Raw genomic sequence first — 21,595 nt, forward strand, 5'->3', positions numbered from 1 at the left:
TAATGTTTTTTTGGGTGTGGCATATGCCAGTCATGTTGCGTGACTCTGTCAAGGCCGAATTGGACCATTTGACATTTTCTCAATGTCATTTAGCCTGTTTCTTCAAGTGAATGGGCTACACCAAAGGTCATTGTTAAGAAGCCGACAGGTAAGCTTCACCCCTGCAGTGGCTTCAGTGTCGAGATTAATGCACAGTCCCTGACAGATACATACCATTTGCTCTGCTGTGATGAGTTGCTCACAAAATTGGCAGATGGCCACTACTTTTCCAAGGCTTATTTGTTAGAAGCATAACTCGAGCTCCACTTGGATGAAGCCACTGGGCACCTTGTCATTGCCAGTACACCTTTCAGCCTATACTAATATCAACGGTTGCTTTTGGGTGTCGCTAGCACATCCGCAAGTTTTCAACATTTCTTAGAACAGCTGACAGCCGCTGTGCTTGGCTGCTGCAATTACCTGGACTATATTGTCGTTTCAGGTTCTTCCACTGAAGACCACCATACCAAACTCCAATCATTGTTTTCTGTTTTGCAGTCTGCAGGTGTCAAGTGCAATCTTGCAAAATCTCAATTTTTTCAGCCATCAATTTAGTACCTAGGTATTGAGGTCTCTCATTCATGGGTCAAGCCGATCAGTCATCATGCTGACACAATTGCAGCTTTGCTGTGGCTCACTTCTGTTAAGGAACTGCAAGCACTTCTAGGTAAAATTTCATACTATCATAAGTTTTACTGGATGCACCCACTGTTTCTCAGCCCCTGCACGCACTTTTGTGTAAGAATGAGCTTTTTTTCTGGTCCCCCTTGTGACTGAGCATTCAATTTGCTTAAACCTAAGCTCCAGTCTTCCGCATGTCTGGTAACTTTTCAGCTGTGTCAGCATCTCGTGTTGGCCTGAGCATGCTCTTGGTGCAGTGTTGGTGCACAAATACATGGATGGGTCTGAATGACCCATTGCTTACACTTCTAAGACTTTAAATCCCACTCAGCAGTGGTATTCTCAGACTGCAAAGGAGACTTTAGCGATTGTATTCACCCTCAAGAAGTTCCACGTCTTCTTGTATGGTTCTAAGTTCCATTTAATCATGGATCACACGTTGTTGGTTGCTCTTTATAACCCTTTGGCTACCATTCTGGACACATTGTTTGTAGTGGTGGGCTCTCTTCCTCTCTCATTATCATGATCAGATCCATTAACCAGCTAACAGTGCAACACACTAACACCAATGACTTATCTCACCTTCTGATGCAGTCAGACCCAGCATTCAATCAGGACAAGTTACTTTTTTTCTATTTAGATACTGCGAACCAGAACATGGTTGTTGGTTTTCCCTTCACTAGTGCCACAATAGTATCGGCCGTCATTGTGGATCCTATACTTTGTTGGGTCCTATCTTTTATGCAACATGGGTGGCCAGAAAAACCCTCAGTTGTGCCTTGGATCCCTTGCATAATTATTTCTCCCTTCAACATCATCTCTCTGTGTTTGACACGGTTCTATTGCTAGCTAAGGAGGACGCTGCTCCCCGGGTTATGATTCCCATTTCCTTACACCATAATGTACTGCAGCTTCTGCATGTCTGTCATTGGGGGATCTCTCACACTGAAGCTTTGGCCCGCCAGCATGTGTGCTGGCCAGGCATAGATGGCAACATTGCTTATCACCACATGCACTCACTGTGTACAGCAACAGGGGGCTCTGTGGGCGTCTTTCTCCCTCTGGCCGATTCTGCAGCACCTGTGGGTGCATCTACATGTCGAGTTTGATGGGCCCTTCCTAAATCAGTATTGGCTCATTTTAGTGGCTGCCTATTCCAAGTTTCCCTATATGGCATGTTGTCCGACCATGTCCATGGCGGCCACTATTTTGGTCCTGCTTAAGATTTTTGCAAATGAGGGACTTCCATCTATCGTGGTTGCCGATAACAGCCCCCAGTTTGTTTCTTAGACTTTGCATCTTTCTGTCAGGCTAGTGGTGTTTGCCATCTCACAGCTCCTCCATTTCATCTTCAATCTAATGGTGAGGTCAAACATTTGGTTTGGACATTAAAAACTCATTTGCAGTAGTATGTATTCTGGCAGGCTGTCTAAAGCTGCTTTAGACCATTTTTTGAGTTTGTACTGTTTCATACTAGTGGGGTACAAGAACGTGGTGGAGCTGGTATGTGGATGCCAACCATGGACTCTCCTTCACCTGCTGCATATGATGCTGTATCCGCTGGCGTTGCCACGTTCTGGCTGAGTGCACCTGTCTGGGCTCGTGGGTTCGGCTGCAGGCTAAACTGGGTTCCTGCCATCATCAAGCACCTGTATATTGTCCACATTTCTGATGGGTGGACATCCCATCACTTTGAACAGATGCAGCTGCACATAGCAGGGTCTGTTCTGGTGCATTGCCTCCCTCCCCCCCGCCCCCCTCCCAGCTGCTGGTGCCTGTTCCTGTGTTGCAGATGGTCCAATTTGCATCACAGGGGGGTTGCTGCCTAGCGGAGTGCTGTCTGGGGTCTCTGCTCCACCCCCACTCCTCAACTGTCATCGCCAGTGCAGCCCCCACTGCACCTAGTGCTGCAGCTGTCGCCGCCTCCATTGCTGGGTCCCGTGTGGCCATCATCTCCGATGCCCCCACTAATGCCTCTGGCATTAGTTTCAGCATGGTGGGGTTTGCTGCCTGGTGGAGTGCTGTCTGGAGTCTCTGCCTCCACCCCCACTCCTCAACTGTCATCGTCAGTGCAGCCCCCACTGCACCTGCACCTAGTGCTGCAGCTGCCGCCGCTTCCATTTCTGGTTCCTGTGTGGACATTGTCTCTGACGCCCCCCCCCCCCCCCCCCATGCCTCTGGCCCTGACCACTGACCTCGATGAGGACATTGCTGTCGAGACACCATCCCCAGTCCTGCCCTGTGGCCTCTCATGAGAGGGGGGATGATGCACCAAACTGCTCCCTCATCACTTCTCTTCCTGTTCACTGGTGCCTGCCTGCCACATACTGCAGCAGGTGCTATCATTGCGTGGTCAAATGGATGTCAGCCCCATCATTGGTGTTTTCCATGACTGATAATCTCCATTCCTTGTGAGTTTAGTGCCTTTTTCCCATGGTACCAGTGTTCTTTCAGTACCAGTGCATTTTTTCCAGTACCAGTGCTTTTTCTGGTATCAGTTTTTTTTCTCTGTACCATACAAATTTCTGTACCATTTATTTTTCTGTGGCTAGTGTTTTTATGTATGTATGTGGTTTTACCACCAACTAGAAGGGAGGAATGATGTACCTTCACTCATGATGCGCATGATTTCAGAGATCGCGCATCCATACAGTTCACAGGCTCACTTATAGAGCCCACCTGGGTCAGCCACTTGGCACACTCTGATGAGCTGTTCCATAAATCAGGTTTGTTCTTACTATATCAGAAATGGAGATAATATACAGGGTGATTATAATTAAAGTTAATCTTTCAAAACTGATCATAATGACGTCAAATTGCAATGGAATATCATCGGAGAAGGGGGAAAACGTATAGCAGAATAAAAAAAATAATGTTAAAATTGATCAATAGATGGCACTGTATGTGTCAGGATACATAAATGAAAACACCTGTCATGTGCACGACCCATTGAAGTTGGTATAAACACACTGAATACACAGCTTTTCCTCCTTTTGAGTCTGTGACATTCGACATGACTGTCTCAATGTAGGATCGCACTCTGCTTGTAAAGCTGTATAACAATACTTATGGCTGTGCACAAATTGCTGTACAGAAGTTGTGGACTTCGAAGGGTTTGAAAAAAGGCATTGGTCTGATGACTGCTGTGGGTCTGGAGAACATGATTCGGAAACTCGAAAAGACGGGTTCTTTTGGTGTACAACCTGATAGATGGAGGAAATGAATTGATTTGACATCAGTGGAAGCAGTGGCCACAGAAATGCAGGAGGAGATGAGTGGTGGTGTGCAAACATGTAGTGCATGGAGAATTGCCTGAACGTTGGACACACCCGTGAGCACGGTGTGTAAAATCCTATGAATCATCCTTCTTTGTTATCCATTCAAAATTGCCCATGTGCATGAGATGCTTCCTGTTGACCTGCCAGCAAAAGAGACCTTTGCTTTAGAATTTCTTGCTCAGATGGAAGTGGACAACGATTGGCTGTGGAAGATTTTGTGAACAGACTAAGCCCCCTTCCATCTGACAGGATATGTCAATATACAGAATTGTCGAATATGGGCAATAGAAAATCCACACACAAATCAACCAGTATCAATTCATCCTGAAAAGTTCACTGTGTGGTGTGGGTTTATGGCATCATTTATCATAGGGCCATATTTTTTCGAAGATACAGGTGTTTCCGGTCCTGTTACCTGTACCATCACTGGTAAGTGCTACGAGTGTCTTGTGCAACCTTGTCATTCCAGCTCTCCAACAGCATGGATGTGTGGATGGGATCATTTTTATGTGAGATGGTGCCCCTCTGCACATTGCAAATCCAGTTAAGCAGCTGCTGAAGCACCACTTCAGAAATGGTAGAATTATCAGGTGCCATTTCCCTACAGCCTGGCTGTCCCGATCACCTGATCTTAACCCATGTGACTTCTGGTTGTGGGGCTATCTGAAAGATGTTGTGTTCAGTGTCCTGATTGCAAACTTAGCTGCATTGAAGGCATGCATTGTGCAACACACTCTGAACATGACTCTGGAAACACTTTGATCAGTTGTGGAACATGCTGTTTCTTGATTTCAACTTGTTGCAGAAAATGGTGGACACCATATTGAACATGTTTTGTGCCTGTCAGATGGAATTAATAATCCGATTTGATTTTGATTGATGCTTTTTATGCGGTTTTTGGCCTCAGGACAATTAAAAACCTATGTGATTGATGCTTTTTATGTGGTTTTTGGTCTCAGGACAATTAAAAACTGATGTGAGTGGTGCTTTTTATGGAGTTTTTGATTTCAGGACAATTAAAAATAGAATTTTCCCATCTGATGCGATATGACCTTGCCATGGTGGATGGGCTTACGTAACTAAAAGTATCACACCTGTACACCCATGCACACTGAGTAGTACAGTTTGTTTAATGTCAGATCTACATGCTAGGCATTGTTGTATGATTCATTAGTCATTTGCAGTCAGCCACTATTAAATTATGATGCTTACAGCACCATCTACTGCTACATTTTGTAACTATTTATTTTTCTTCTGCCATACATTTTTCCCCTCCTCTGATAATATTCCATTACAATTTGATGTCATTCTAACCAGTGGTGTTATTTCTACAGTGGTTTGATAGTTTAACTTTAATTATAATCACCCTGTACATTCCTTCTGACACCTTTACCTTTCCTGAAAGTTTCTTCGTATCCTTGTTGTATTTTTGCTGTTGCTTCTTACTTTTTGTACAGATTTCTGATTACCTTTATGTATGATGCTCTGGTATTCGCATAAAGCCTAGTATTTGAAACATTTTTGAAACAATTACACAGTCAAATGCTTTGTTGTTATTTTCTTATTACACAGATAAAAATTACACTGGCATCAATTATGAGCACTGGATTAGTGAAGGAACTCTTTTTATGACATACTTACATAGATTCCATGAACACACTCCATGCTTCTGAGCATTTATGACCTAAAGAAGGGAAATATGACATGGAAAGTTTTAGACCTGTCTAAAAGTATATATTTCTATCTGATAGTCCATGCAATGTAAGATAAATATGAAAAGGCCTTAGAAATTGGGAGATCGCTCAGGATGATTGTATGATCTCCTGATTTGATAAACATTAAGAGAATGTAATATTAGAGAAAATATAAAGCTATTGGAAGAATTCTGGTTCATCCAAACTATATGAACTTCACTGCTCCAAAAGGCTCCTAGTTATGGGTTTAAGGAGATTAAACATCTAAGATCATCAGTCTGATCCTCACGCTCCGTGATCAAATCAGTGTACCCAATCTATCTACATCTAGAGGAAATTCTGTGTGCAATTTGAAAAAATTTTCTAAATGTGTTTTGCAGCTTGTATCTGAGGTGGCACATTGGTTCTCAGACTGGTATTCACCTAATGAGATGTGGGAAGCTGCTTCAAAACCACATCCAGAATAGCCAGCACACTGGCCCTTTTTGTCAATATGCTGGGCAGTTTTGAACTGGTGCCAGCATGTCTCCCCCATCCTGGAAGTGGGTACTTTAACATGCACGGCTGCCGAACTGGGTTTACCACTCCATGCAGACCATTTCTATGGTCTGGTCAAAGAGGAGATGACAATGATCTCTAAAAATGTGTAATTTGAGTGATTCAGGCATGGATCTCTGTCTTGCAGGACAAACAATGCTTAATAAAGTGCTATACAAGGCCATGACAACTCAGAGGTACAGAACAACGTATTTTGACTGTTGTGCTTGCTGAGGAAAAATCAGGAAAACATTCTTGAGATTCATAATGCTCATCCAAACAGAGCATATCAAGCCAGCAAAAACTCTGAGGAGTTTTGTATTCCTGTGCACAGTGGACATATTCATTATTAAAGTTTGATTGAAATCTTTTATTGTATTATTGAGTTAATTTTATGGGAGATCAGAATTGTAGACAATGTTTCCTATGTATTTTTTTCATCACTAGATCATGCATCTACATTTTTTATTAAACTGTTAGGAAATAATTTCTTTAGTGGAGTATGGGAAGCCCTATCTAGGTTTCATCATTTTTTGCAATGAATTCCAGCTCACTCATAGTCCCAAAAGTAAAGAATCATATACAGTTTAGAAACTATCCAGTTCATGAAGATAGGCTGATTGTTTTGTGGCAATACAATATAAATATTTTCCTGCCACTAGCACTGAATAGTATATTAACATCTGGTCCACCTCACTTCACTTAAAACTGTATTAGTATCTATTAAATTTCAGTTTTGTAGATCCTGCTTGAACATGTCCAACAAAAACTCCCTGCAGATGCTTAGTACTACAAAATGCACCTCTCACAGTAAGTTGGTCAAAAGCAATACTGAATGTTGTTGTTGTTGTTGTGGTCTTCAGTCCTGAGACTGGTTTGATGCAGCTCTCCATGCTACTCTATCCTGTGCAAGCTTCTTCATCTCCCATCTACATTCATCTGAATGTAGGTAACACAAATCTCAAAGCTAGTCTTATTTAACTTCATTATTTTCACTCATCTGAAATCAGAGTTATACTGTTAACATGTTGGATTGTCTTAGGCTGTTCTGGAGATAATTAAGATGGATATTGAAGCAAACACCAGAAGATAAGTTCCAGAACAGAGCCATGTTCATGTAGACTCTACAAAACTGTGATGGGTATAAAAAACATTTAAATTGATCTGCATGTGTAACTTACTGCTTATTACATACCCTGTGAGACAAGGTGGTGACTAAAAAATGATGGACCCTGGGGTGTATTTTTCCTTCTTTTCCTGCTGTTGTTTATTTTGTAAGATTTGTGGTGGATCTTATACCAGTGCTAGTGGGAAGTTGTGTCCCTGACTGATATAACAGGGCAGTATTGTGCTGACCCCAATACACCACCAGATGAAAGTAGTATTACCTTTATCCTCTCTTTTCAGAATAGTTTTTCTTTTGTGGTGGTCCGGGTCCTCCCATACCACTTCCCTATCAATCCAACTGTGATGAAAATCCTTGGAATGCTTACACCAGTTCTCTCTATTGCACTACTAAATAAATAGCCACTCTTCTCACAAACAGGGGTATATTTTGCCCAACATTTTCGTTATTACTTTTCACAACACAACTAACAATTTCTATGGTAATACCACTCTCTTGAGTACATTCAAACAGTAGGACCTGAGAGAAAAACCAGGAAAACAACTACCACTCTGCAGTTGTTCATTACATCCTTGTTGGTGCGTCATTTAGTCCATGGCTCTCAGATACAGGCACTTGCGACACCATTGGACAAATGCCTCCCAGTGGTTGTAACACCATTTTTACTGGTCCCCTTCTTGCTGGCTCCACCACTGCTCCACATTCACCGGATACAAGAAAGGAAAACACACAGTTTCCCTTCCCCACTTCATTTATCCTTATTCAAATTATTCATGAGCATCTCCTGTCTACAGCTTTTCAATAGTGTGTTGGAATGTTTACAAATATCCTGAAACATTACAATCCACAACTTGGATTAATAACCATTGATCAAGTACACCAGCCATCATAAGTGTTGTTTCTAGGGGTTCTCTGACATTTATCTATGCATATGCATTTTCTGTCAAGTACTCTGTTAAAACAGCAGTCTCTGGCCACAAAACTGAATAAAAAAAATTATGTTGAACTTTGGATACTGTGAAATAAATTACCGGGCATTACTAACCAAGTTTTTCAGCAATTTTGCGCCTGTCCTCTAGGGGCTCACTTATTGTAACCTTTCGATGTCCTTGAACGTGGAGTAGGCATGCCCATAAGTTGCCTATAATGCCAGCTCCTGTGATAAGGATACTAGAGCCCACAGGGATGGGCTGAACTCTGTCCCAGCCATGGGACAGACATGATATGGGTTCTGTTAATGCACCTGAAAAAGTAATTACCATAATTATTTATTAATACAATACTGGAAATCGTGTAGAATACGAGAAATGGAATAATAAATTAATCATTCACCATATGGTGGTGGCACAGAAAGGTAGATGTGCGCATACAATAGGACACACACACACACACACACACACACACACACACACACACACACACACACACACACACACACACACACAAAACAAACTGTATTTGTTAGCTGAGCTACCATATTTACACTTATCTACAACTCAGTATCAATTCTGAGTGATTATATTTAGTCATTACATAAATTTCTGGTACTATTATGTCTAAATTAAGCTGAGTAAAACAATTATGATGGAATGTCATATACACATGTTTAAAAAATGCAAATGTAAATTTCAGTTTCAAGTTTTTCCTTCTGAGGAGTGTGATGAATAAGAGAATGTAACACTCAAATAGATCTGATCCGTATGACTGAAGGGAGTCAATTAATACCATACGTGTTATAAGAGAGACGCTACACAAAAGAAACAAATCTGTGTTTCATATTCTTCTTTGTCTTCGTCTTTCCATATCTTCACAGGGTCAATGTTTATGGCAAGTTTCTCCCACCATTACTGGTACTCTTCTTGGTCCTGCGTGTTTCCCTCTCAAATGCAGTCTGCCCACATCATTTTAGGTCCTTCTCTTTCCATGCATCCTTCATCTGCTATCTCCATCAATCTCTTTTCAAGGTGACTTTGGTCTTTTCACATGAGATGTCCATACCACTGGAATCTTTCCTCGGTTCTGGGTGCTAGAAATTCAGTATTTACACTACTCTACTCCCCCCCCCTCTTCTTCTCCTTCTTCTTTTTCTTCTTTTAGAGGCTGCTACTGTCACTGTCATTTACTGTAGTATCATGAAATTACACCATATTTTTTTATTGTTTTGTAACAGTACATAATATGTTTTCCAATAATCATTTAATTAAATAGTGTGAAAATGTTACAGAATATTTCTACTGTAGATGTTGCTCACTGTGAATATCTGTCTAAAATTTCTACATTTTCCATTACAGTTTATCAAAGCAATTATGGCACCAATTAGAACCATTAGCAGCACTTTTTTTAGCAGATGTTTGTCCTCTCTCAATTTTCCTTTCTTTATTATATATCTACATCTACATTCCAAAAGCACCTCATGGTGTGTCATGAAAAGCACTCTGTGTACCGTACTCACCCTGCCTTTCCTCCCCCCCCCCCCTTCCCTTCTTTCCATTCCAGATATAAATGAAATATGGGAAGAACAGTTGTTGATAAGTTTCTGTGTGCTTGAATCTCTCTAATTTTATCTTCATGATTTTTTTACAAGATATAGACTGAAGAGCCAAAGAAACTCGTACACCAGGCTAATATCATCAGCACACAGAAGTGCTGCAACACAACACGGCATGGACTCTACTAATGTCTGAAGTAGTGCTGGAGGGAACATACACCATGAATCCTGCAGGGCTGTCCATAAATCCGTAAGAGTACGAGGAGGTGGAGATCTCTTCTGAAGAACACACCCCAAGGCATCCCAGATATGCTCACTAATGTTCATGTCTGGTGAGTTTGGTGGCCACCAGACGCGTTTAAACTCAGAAGAGTGTTCCTGAAGACATTCTGTAGAAATTATCAATGTGTGAGGTGTCACACTGTCCGGCTGCAATTGCCCAATTTTGTCAGAATACACGATGGACATGAATGGACGCAGGTGATCAGACAGGATGCTTGCATATGTGTCATCTGTCAGAGTCATATCTAGACATATCAGGGACCCCATATCACTCCAACTGCACATGCAGAGCCTGCATTACAGAGCCTCCACTGGCTTTATGAGGCCCCTGCTAACATTCAGGTTCCATGAATTTATGAGGTTGTTTCCATACCCATACATCCACTTGATACAATTTGAAATGAGACTTGTCCGACCAGGCAACACATTTCCAGTCATCAACAGTCCAATGTCAGTTTTGATCAGCCCAGGCAAGGCATAAAGCTTTGTGTCATGCAGTCATCAAGAGTACATTAGTGGGCCTTGGGCTCCGAAAGCCCATATCGATGATGTTTCATTGAATGGTTCACACGCTGACACTTGTTGATGACCCAGCATTGAAATCTGCAGCAATTTGCAGAAGGGTTGCACTTCTGTCATGTTGAACGATTCTCTTCAGTCATCATTGGTTCCATTCTTGCAGGATCTTTTTCCATCCCCAGTGAAGTCAGAGATTTGATGTTTTACCGGATTCCTGATATTCATGGTACACTCATGAAATGGTTGTATGGGAAAATCCCCACTTAGTCACTACCTCAGAGAGGCTGTGTCCAGTTGCTCATGCACTGACTAAATAGCACGTTTGAACTCATTTAAATCTTGATAATTTGCCATTGTAGCAGCAGTGACTGATCTAACAACTGCACCAGACACTTGTTATTTTATATAGGCATTGCTGACCTCATTGCCATATTCTGCCTGTTTACATATCTTGTATTGCCTATACCAGATTTTTTTGGTGCTTCAGTATATGTACAAGTAAGCAATATATTAGCTGAATATTCTAGCAATTTATGCTCTCAGAATTTTAACACTAAACACTCCGTGAAGAATGCTTTTCTTGCAGTGTCTCCCATTGGAATTAGATTGAAATGGGAATATGTGAACATAACTGCTTACAACTCAGCCATATGATGATCTGGCTTTAGTGCTGCACCCATGCACTTTGTTTAGGGGGATGCAATTTTGACAGGAGCTGAAAAAGATTCGGTTTGTTAAAAATACATTTATTCATCACAAATGAGTATGCAACTGACATATAAGTTCTGTATGTAAATGTCATTTCATTCATGATGATGTGCCCATGATAATTGTCATTATCACAAATAGTTTACTCTTTTCACATGTCACAGGTCTTGAGCACTGGTTCTGGAGGGTGTATACTCCCCAGTGTTGTAAGCATGTCGCCTGATTGCATGACCATAGGAAAACAATGGACTTGTGGCTTACTCAAAAACAAACTGCTACCTGCTCATTCCACATGCCATTGTGATCTTCGAGGATGTGAGAAAGCAAAACAAAATGAATGGTGTCAAATAAGCTTCCTGTACAGTGTGTTAACTGTAAGACGGCAGAGTTGTGAGGGGAGTGCGGGGAGAGGAGGAAGCAAGCATTGGCTGGTGAGGGGAGGGGAATGGACCCTTTGGGGGGGGGGGGAGAGGGGAATGGACCCTTTGGTGGGGGGGGGGGGAGGCACGCCTACCAGTTGCAGTGCTGGCACTACAAATTGCGCGTCATGCTTACATGAAAGCAGACGAAAGGCTTCTTGTAAAAGTAGGCCTACCGGTAGGGGTTGTTGGCGACTCCCAAGATGGGCCAGCAACTGCATCTTCACCCACTTTGATAATGTTTAGCACAACTGCACAATAAAAACACGCAGAACAGTACAGCACAAAACAATAACAAAGCAGACGACAATGGCTACCTTGTACAACACAGTCAGCTACGTAATGTTGGCAGCAGTCGAAACTGCATGCCTACCGAAGCGTCCCGACGTTTACCGACTTCCACCGATTCAGGACTAGGGAGAGGTCTGCCATCTAAAAGTTTACACACTGTACACTTTTGGTGGGGAGCTCAAGGTAGCCCTATGCATGTGCCCCATGGCTAGCATAATCAGATTGAGAAATCCTGTCTGCACAGTATTGCTCCCAGCTTGCAATCTATTGTCTGCCTCAAGCCAATCTGCCTCACACTGTTGGCAAAATTTTTGGACAAACGGTAAGAGCTTGTGCTGCAGTTCTGTTATTCACACATTTCTGTGATAGGGCTGCTACAGGGTGAGCATCTCTGTAACACTTTCATGCTTACTAAATGAACCTGTAGTGAAATATGCTGCTCTTCTTTCGATCTTCTCCATTTCCTCTATCAGTCCCATATGGTACAGATCCAAAATTGATGAGCAATGCTCAAGTATCAGTCAAATAAGAGTTTTTTTTATAATCTACCTCCTTGGTGGACGGACTACACTTCACAAGGATTCTTTCAATGAATCTGTTTGGTGTATGCCTTTCCTATGAATAGCTTTTTGTGTTTATCATAGAAAATCATGTGAAACTCCTTTTATTTTCTGTATGAAGCAACAGGTGACAAAGCACTTAGTATTGTAATATGTTAAGTGACAGTTAATACTCCTCAGAGTGCCATACGAGTTTCATTATTATTCTACTACACATTTAAAGAGTTTAGCCATTCATCACCCAGAAAATGACAGTTTCTTTTTATATTATTAATGAATCACTATGCAAGATATTGGAATAAAGGGAGGTCTATTTCACAGCTGACAACTTCAGACAATGCAAACAGTGCTATTTCATAAGATATATACACTCCTGGAAATTGAAATAAGAACACCGTGAATTCATTGTCCCAGGAAGGGGAAACTTTATTGACACATTCCTGGGGTCAGATACATCACATGATCACACTGACAGAACCACAGGCACACAGACACAGGCAACAGAGCATGCACAATGTCGGCACTAGTACAGTGTATATCCACCTTTCGCAGCAATGCAGGCTGCTATTCTCCCATGGAGACGATCGTAGAGATGCTGGATGTAGTCCTGTGGAACGGCTTGCCATGCCATTTCCACCTGGCACCTCAGTTGGACCAGCGTTCGTGCTGGACGTGCAGACCGCGTGAGACAACGCTTCATCCAGTCCCAAACATGCTCAATGGGGGACAGATCCGGAGATCTTGCTGGCCAGGGTAGTTGACTTACACCTTCTAGAGCACGTTGGGTGGCACGGGATACATGCGGACGTGCATTGTCCTGTTGGAACAGCAAGTTCCCTTGCCGGTCTAGGAATGGTAGAACGATGGGTTCGATGACGGTTTGGATGTACCGTGCATTATTTAGTGTCCCCTTGACGATCACCAGTGGTGTACGGCCAGTGTAGGAGATCGCTCCCCACACCATGATGCCGGGTGTTGGCCCTGTGTGCCTCGGTCGTATGCAGTCCTGATTGTGGCGCTCACCTGCACGGCGCCAAACACGCATACGACCATCATTGGCACCAAGGCAGAAGCGACTCTCATCGCTGAAGACAACACGTCTCCATTCGTCCCTCCATTCACGCCTGTCGCGACACCACTGGAGGCGGGCTGCACGATGTTGGGGCGTGAGTGGAAGACGGCCTAACGGTGTGCGGGACCGTAGACCAGCTTCATGGAGACGGTTGCGAATGGTCCTCGCCGATACCCCAGGAGCAACAGTGTCCCTAATTTGCTGGGAAGTGGCGGTGCGGTCCCCTACGGCACTGCGTAGGATCCTACAGTCTTGGCGTGCATCCGTGCGTCGCTGCGGTCCGGTCCCAGGTCGACGGGCACGTGCACCTTCCGCCGACCACTGGCGACAACATCGATGTACTGTGGAGACCTCACGCCCCACGTGTTGAGCAATTCGGCGGTACGTCCACCCGGCCTCCCGCATGCCCACTATACGCCCTCGCTCCAAGTCCGTCAACTGCACATACGGTTCACGTCCACGCTGTCGTGGCATGCTACCAGTGTTAAAGACTGCGATGGAGCTCCGTATGTCACGGCAAACTGGCTGACACTGACGGCGGCGGTGCACAAATGCTGCGCAGCTAGCGCCATTCGACGGCCAACACCGCGGTTCCTGGTGTGTCCGCTGTGCCGTGCGTGTGTTCATTGCTTGTACAGCCCTCTCGCAGTGTCCGGAGCAAGTATGGTGGGTCTGACACACCGGTGTCAATGTGTTCTTTTTTCCATTTCCAGGAGTGTATCTCTCTCATCCCCACACCCCTGCCTTCTCATGGGTACATGCAGATTGTAGAGAAGAACATCCACAGTACTAACAAACAGTAACAGAGTGATGTACATGTTTTCAACTGTCTCTGTATAATACTGTAGTGGATAACCACCACTTAATGTAATATATGGTTTTAAGAGACCTTGAATGTTCAGACAACTGCAAGTAAATAAGTTAGAGAAGTAAGGTGCTGCCATGAGCCGTTGATAGTTATCCCTTTTGGAAATCTACTTATTCTAGTGCTTCAGTCCCTTAATGTACACTTCAGGAAACATGGCACTGTAATTGAGATCATTGTATGGTATGAAAATAAGGGTGATGCCTTCATGGCAATTAAGACCTTGGATGCAAAGATATGCATAAAAAGTTTCGAAAATGGTAACAATACATGATGTTGATATGAGATAGTTTGAACATGTGTTGTGTCAGTGTTCTGGATAGAGATCTGTAATGTCGACATCTCTGTTGTTGTGCCTGTGTAGTGATCTCTGAAGATGGGGGAAAAAAGAAAGAAGAAAAAAAATCAAGATTAGAGCAGTGATTAAGTACTTTGTAAAGAAAGGTATGAATGCACAAAAAATTAATGCTGATTTTCAAAACACAGTGGAGGCCTGTGCTCCCTTATATTCAGTTGTTGCCAAATGGGAAAATATGTTGAAATTTGGTTGGAATCACTTTGATAATCTGTATAGAGGCCTGCCAAGAAGTCTCATTATTTCACAAATTATTGGAACAGTGTATAAAACAGTCATGGAGGGTCGCCGACTGAAAATGTGAGAAGGTGCTAAAGCTATAGGGAAGTCCTCTAAATGGGAATGTCACACATTAAAAGTGGAATTGAATATGAGAAAATCATCTGCTAGGTGGCTGCAGTGATTATTAATACAGGATCAAAAATGCATCGGAATGGAAATGTCCAAACAATCTTTAACCCTTTTTCAGAGCAACAAACAAGATCTTTTTGCACTGGTATGTGAACACAGATGAAACTTTGGCCCACTACTATACCCCATAGACAAAACAACAGTCAAATGAGTGGAAACATATTGATTCACAACCACCAAAGAAACCAAAGGCAATATGGTTGGCTGGATGGGTCAAGGCGCCAGTTTTCTGGGTGTGAAAAGGATTGTGCTGATATATTATCTTCCAATTGGCCATAAAATTGCTGGATGATACTATGCTAACCTCTTGGACCAACTACAGCAAAAGATACATGAAGAAAGGCCAGGTCTGGCAAGGAAGAAAACTGTATTTCATGAAGATAATGGGAGCAACACATATATGTTGTTGCCATTGCAAAAAATACATGAACTGTGATACAAATTGTTGAAATTGTTGATACACCTTCCTTATTCACCTGATTTGGCTCCATCAGACTTCCATCTCTTCCCAAAACTCAAAATTTTCATCAGTGGGTGGAGAATCTTTTCAAAGAAAGAACTGACAGCTGAAGTTGATGGGTATTTTGCAGGCCAGAGGAATCTAATTTTTGAGCTGGGATCAAGGCATTGGAACACTGCTGCACAAGCACATGAGAATGCACAGTGACAACACTCAAAAACAGAAAATTTTCACTGAGGTAAGTCATTTCCTTCTGTTCCATTCTGAGAAATTTTGAAACTTCCATCGTAGATAGATAATTATTAATACCTCTCTGGATGATCTGGTCATGAGGTATGGCAATAAAAAACACCTTTTTATGGACATATTGAAAACTGATCCACACAGATTGATATCTGCTGTCTAGGTGGAGTGAACAAGTGAGAAAGAAGGGAGAAAAGGGGTGCAGTGCACAGATGGTTTTCTCACAACATACATAACAAAAATATGCAAGGTACATTTAAAATATAATATTCAACAAATTGCCTCTTTTATTAGAATGAATTGGTACTACACAAAGTTCGCTAAACCATTGCAGAACCTTCTATTTTATAGAATAGTACGTACAACCATAACACACTGGTTGAACTTTGTGGCACATGTTCCTAGGATGAGAGACAGAGTTTGTTATGTATTATGAAAGTTCAATGTGGAAAAAATTTACACACAGGTTGGCACTGTCTGTGAGCAGCTTGGATCAATCAAAGACAAATGAGATTTATTCAAATCGATATATTACACAATTTCTTGTGCAGACTGTGTAATGGTTTCTCTCAAAACAAATAAAAGATCTACTTCAAGATCATAGAGCAAATAGATTTGCAGGTTGTGAGAAATGCATTAACAGGCTGTAACTGAGTTTTAATAATAAAATTTTTCAAGACACAATTTCTCACTTTGATGAGGAATTGACATTTCTTTTTAGTCAGAAAAGTAACAATAATTACAATAGCTCCATCAACAAAGATCAAAGTTGTGAGAAAAATAGACTTTAGATTAATTTTCTTACGACAATTTAATTGTAGTTTCCTCGAGAGAAAATCATATCACTGTAGTCTGGGAAGCAAATCTGTGATCATGCCTGAACCATTATAAATAACTTAAAGCTCCAGGTTTATTGATGGTGGACAGCAACTGGCTGGAAATACTGACCAATGAGGGTTGCTTGTATGATTTTATAATGCTTGACCATAACTCTAAAAAAAAGCAACAAGACACAAATAGTGATTGTAGTTGCAACAATTCCAATGTGACAACAAAAGTTGTACACAACAGATGCACTAATAGAATGTCACTGCAGCAAATCCTTTTAACTCATTCACTATTTGCTTTTTACTGCTCACCCTCAGCTTCAATTTGTCAAATCCACTCTTCTCCACATAACGTACAAATTCATGCTCTCACCTTGTTCTAGAGCAATGTTATCTGGCAATTTGTACACCTGTGTATCAGGAGCTGTACAGTACTGTGCCCATCCACCATTACAGCATATGCCTATTGTTGAGTTGATGCCTCCATTGCTGCAGTAATGGTACTGTCCCCCAGAGCATGGGCCACAGGTGTTGCAACCACTGGAAAAAAATATGTTTCTTTAAGAACTGTAGCACAGGAAGTCCAGAAAGTGATGCTAATATTACAATTTTTACAGTTACAATAATGTGACTTACTGTGTTATTAGATACTATGATTTTTTAAATTTTTAAGGTAGTTCAAAGTATAAAGACAAGCTTAAGATATAATAAATGCATAAAAGACAAGAAATTTGATTTGAACAAAAGGAAACATATAACTGAGTTAAGATGTTAAAACCAAGAATAAATTTGAGAATGTGACTGTGCACAACTTAAAATCTAATATAATTCCCCCAATTTGCCAAAAATTAGACCAAAATTCAAAATAAGACACAGACAGGATGTATAATGGTTAAGTTATCTATAGAAAAGCAAGAGTGACAGAATGAGGAAAATATCTTAGTATAATGTCCAATATCATGCAGGATGACAGGCATCTTTACATCAGGGAATAGACCAAAGAAATATGTATTTAGATGGGAGGAGGAGTACAAAGAAAGGAACAGAACTGGAAGAAGGGAGCAACATATCATTGTTAGGGACTGTTGAAAAGGTAAGATGAAGGAATAATAGAGAGAGAGAGAGATTGAGAAATATGGAGAAAAGGTTATGGGCAAAGAGAAAGAGAGGTGGAGAGAGGGTAGGTAAAGAAATAAATGGAGAAAAGGTGCAAAGAAAGTGAGTTGGTGAAGGAGAAGTGGATGAGGAGAGTTTGAAACACAGGAAGAAGGAGAATTAAATAATAGAGTGGAAATTCATAGAGAGTTCGTGTAGCACCTGTATGGACATTGGATTAATCAGATGTCTTTTGGCTACCATTCTGGCTAATCTGACTTCCCATCATGAATGCATTCAGCATCTTTCTTGACAGATATGATTCTATTTCTCCAAATGACATAGCTTAATTGCAATATAATATTATACACTTTTCAAGACCTACTATTATTATCACTTCTAATACTGGTTGCTTTTATATTCTTCTTGCAAGAACTCCTCAGATATTTATTTATAACTGTGATAATAACTGATAATTGTATGACTATTTAGAAGTTCAAGGTATTTACAAATTTACTGTTATCATTCCATTAAACTTTCCTATAAAGAGAAAAATATCAGGCTGTTTACTTTATCTTTCCCTGGGACACCATACATAATCACAATAATCACAATTATTTGTTTCTATGCTCAATTACAGTAGCTTTTGGATTTCACTTTTTAACTGCAAAGTGTTGCAAACATGCAAACTCAGTGATACAGATGTGTTTTAGTAAGTTTATGGAGAAAAGTTATTAATGATAGCTGAATATATGGAGGCGACTTCAGTTTTAATATTAACAGATCTTACCTGTTTGGATCAACAGCTACCTTGTCTCCCACTTTCACATTAGTTACTTTAGATCCAACTGCTGTGACTGTTCCACTAAACTCATGACCGAGGATCACTGGTTGATCACTGCATGGGAAGGAACCCTGTGGAGAATACAATTGTTTATAATTGTTTTAAAAATATATATTTGGTATTTATCTTAACTGATACTAGTTCATCTTCAAAACAACTTTGTCAATAAAAATATGGGTTGTTCAGCAGAAAAATGCAGGAAAGTCTCTTTACTTATTGTTATTAAAAAGAGATATGTAAATGGTTTTAATTGTGAAATGATTAGTACTGAAATAGGCACATCAAACTTAATGGAATTTTCTCTAAAATTCAAAGTAACTAAGCTAACGAGGCAAAATATTATTCATCCCCTTAAAAGAGCATAATAACCACTTTGGAGAAGAGCTGCTACGAGGCAGTCACGTGACCCTCCAACTCTGGTGTAAATCATGGCTGTACCCCATCAGGCCTCTAACATGGGTTGGTGTGGAGATGTTTCAGAATGGCAGAAAGGAGGTACCATGTTTGGACATACATATGATGACACTATGAATAAAGTTACCTGATCTGTTTTATAAATATGAACTGTCTGCATCTACAAGGAATATTTGCATGATGTAAGAACAGAGGCTGTTAGCATCCCAATCAGCAGGGACAGGGACAGGGAACAAGAATCATGCCTTTTCAATAACAATTAGTTTCCAGCCCAACAGGATTTGTTGCTGTCAGTTATTGCAGTTTCATCTCAACCAACTGTGAGTGAAGATTACAAAGAGGACCACATGCAAAGAACACTTTTAAGTCAGATATCTCACAAAAGGCCATTTCTCAGAAAGGCACATAAATCTACACATTTTAAATAGGTCAAAGAATACAAACACTGGAAACTATATAAGTGGAGGCAGCAGTGTGGTCCAATGGGCCACAATTTTGTCTCTTATCAACTGATACAAGGTGTCACAACAATATTATGGAAACTATAGATTGCTACCCACCATGTAGAGGAGATGTTGAGTTGCAGACAGGCACAACAAAAAACCTGCTATACATTTGAGATTTTGGCCACAAGGCTTTATTCTAAAGTAGGACACACACACATATTCACACAAGCACAAATCACATACACATGACCACTATCTCCGGCTGCTGAGAGCAGTCTCAGTGGCCAGAGACAGTGGTTGTGCATATGTGAGTAAGAGTGAGTACAAAGTTTGTGTTCATTAAGTCAGTAAACCAATGAGTGATAGTGTGGCACTTCCAGGAGTGGTATGGAATGATGGTCAAATTACAGCATTTAAATGCCAAAGAATGGGATCTCCCATAAATCACCACTGGTAACCATCATTACATGCAGTTTTCGACTAACTGTTGTAAAAAGGCAAACAAAAGTGTATGGGGCTCTCTTTCTGCTATTATTTGTACCTTTCAATTTCACTGCAGAAATCACACAGGCATCTTCACTAATGAAGAGGTGCTTGATATAGAACAATATATAGGACTGATGTCTGATGTTTCTGTACATGATGATGATGATAATGAGGTTGCCCTTTCACCATACCACATTTGTTGAACAGCTTCATTGGAATGAAAAAGTGAGGAAGTGAGTGAGTGACAAACAATCAGTATTCACAAACATTTAAAATCTGTATATTTGGAGGATCATAGCTGTGTACTGTCAGAATTATGCCCCAAATTTTGATACAGGAGTGATATCTGGGGCTTGAACCTTGCGAGTGTGCCTTTCTCTGCTTCAAATAAGGTGTGAAGTTGGTGAAGTTCCCTTGTAAGGTATCTCATACAACTAACATTAAATATTAATTACTTATCTTCACCTACAAGAGCAATCAGTTGAAAGACTTCTGTCTTCTGACTACTTTGATGCAGTCTGCCATTCCTTTCCTCTGCTCTAGAGCACTTGCCCGCGAAAGGCAAAGGTCCCGAGTTCGAGTCTCGGTCTGGCACACAGTTTTAATCTGCCAGGAAGTTTCATATCACTGCAGAATGAAAATCTCATTCTGGAAACATCCTCCAGGCTGTGGCTAAGCCATGTCTCTGCAATAGCGTTTCTTTCAGGAGTGCTAGTTCTGCAAGATTTACAGGAGAGCTTCTGTAAAGTTTGGAAGGTAGGAGACGAGATACAGGCAGAAGTGAAGCTGTGAGGACAGGGCATGAGTTGTGCTTGGGTAGCTTGAATGGTAGAGCACTTGCCCGTGAAAGGCAAAGGTACCGAGTTCGAGTCTCGGTCTGGCACACAGTTTTAATCTGCCAGGAAGTTTCATATCAGCACACTCTCCGCTGCAGAGTGAAAATTTCATTCTAAATCATTATTATTTGCTGGTTGTATTCCAATCTCTGTCTTCCTCTGCAGTTTTTACCCTCTACAACTCCCTCTTGTACCACAGAAGCTATTCCCTGATGTCTTAACAGATGTCCTATTATCCTGTGTCTATTTCTTGTCAGATGTCCTCTTATCCTGTCCCTTTTTCTTGTCAGTGTTTTCTGTATATTCCTTTCCTTACCAATTCTGCAGATAACCTTCCCATTCATTACCTCATAAGTCCACTTAAGTTCCAACATTCTTCTGTAGCACCACACCTCAAATGTTTTGATGCTCCTCTTTCTGTGCTCCAAATGTGCATTCTCAAGAGTTTCTTCCTCAAATGATGGCCTATGTTTGATACCAGCATGTTTCTCTGAATGAGATGAGATGAAGCTAACATGAAGAATTTCTTAATGAGCAAGATTAAGATCTTGAGTCAGAGATGTTACAGGATTTCTACAAATATAATGGCTGAATAGTAGAACAATTCTAGGCTTTGGGTTCAATGACATTCCTTTGACTTTTCAGGAAAAAAATGAGGTTCTTATTTGCCCATAACAAC

General features: G+C 41.2%; 1 protein-coding gene across 1 annotated transcript in view; it reads right to left on the reverse strand.

The window, feature by feature from the left end:
- LOC126203680 (uncharacterized) overlaps positions 1 to 21,595 on the reverse strand; it is a 62,847-nt gene that overhangs the window by 31,053 nt on the left and 10,199 nt on the right. The window contains exons 3-5 of the mRNA XM_049938045.1: positions 18,681 to 18,805; positions 17,169 to 17,335; positions 8,341 to 8,538 (exon numbers count right to left, since the gene is read on the reverse strand). Of these exons, the coding sequence (XP_049794002.1) occupies positions 8,341 to 8,538; positions 17,169 to 17,335; positions 18,681 to 18,805 (490 nt within the window). The remainder of the gene's footprint in view (positions 1 to 8,340; positions 8,539 to 17,168; positions 17,336 to 18,680; positions 18,806 to 21,595) is intronic.

Source organism: Schistocerca nitens, chromosome 9 (assembly GCF_023898315.1).
Source record: "Schistocerca nitens isolate TAMUIC-IGC-003100 chromosome 9, iqSchNite1.1, whole genome shotgun sequence".
NCBI classification, from domain to species: domain Eukaryota; kingdom Metazoa; phylum Arthropoda; class Insecta; order Orthoptera; family Acrididae; genus Schistocerca; species Schistocerca nitens.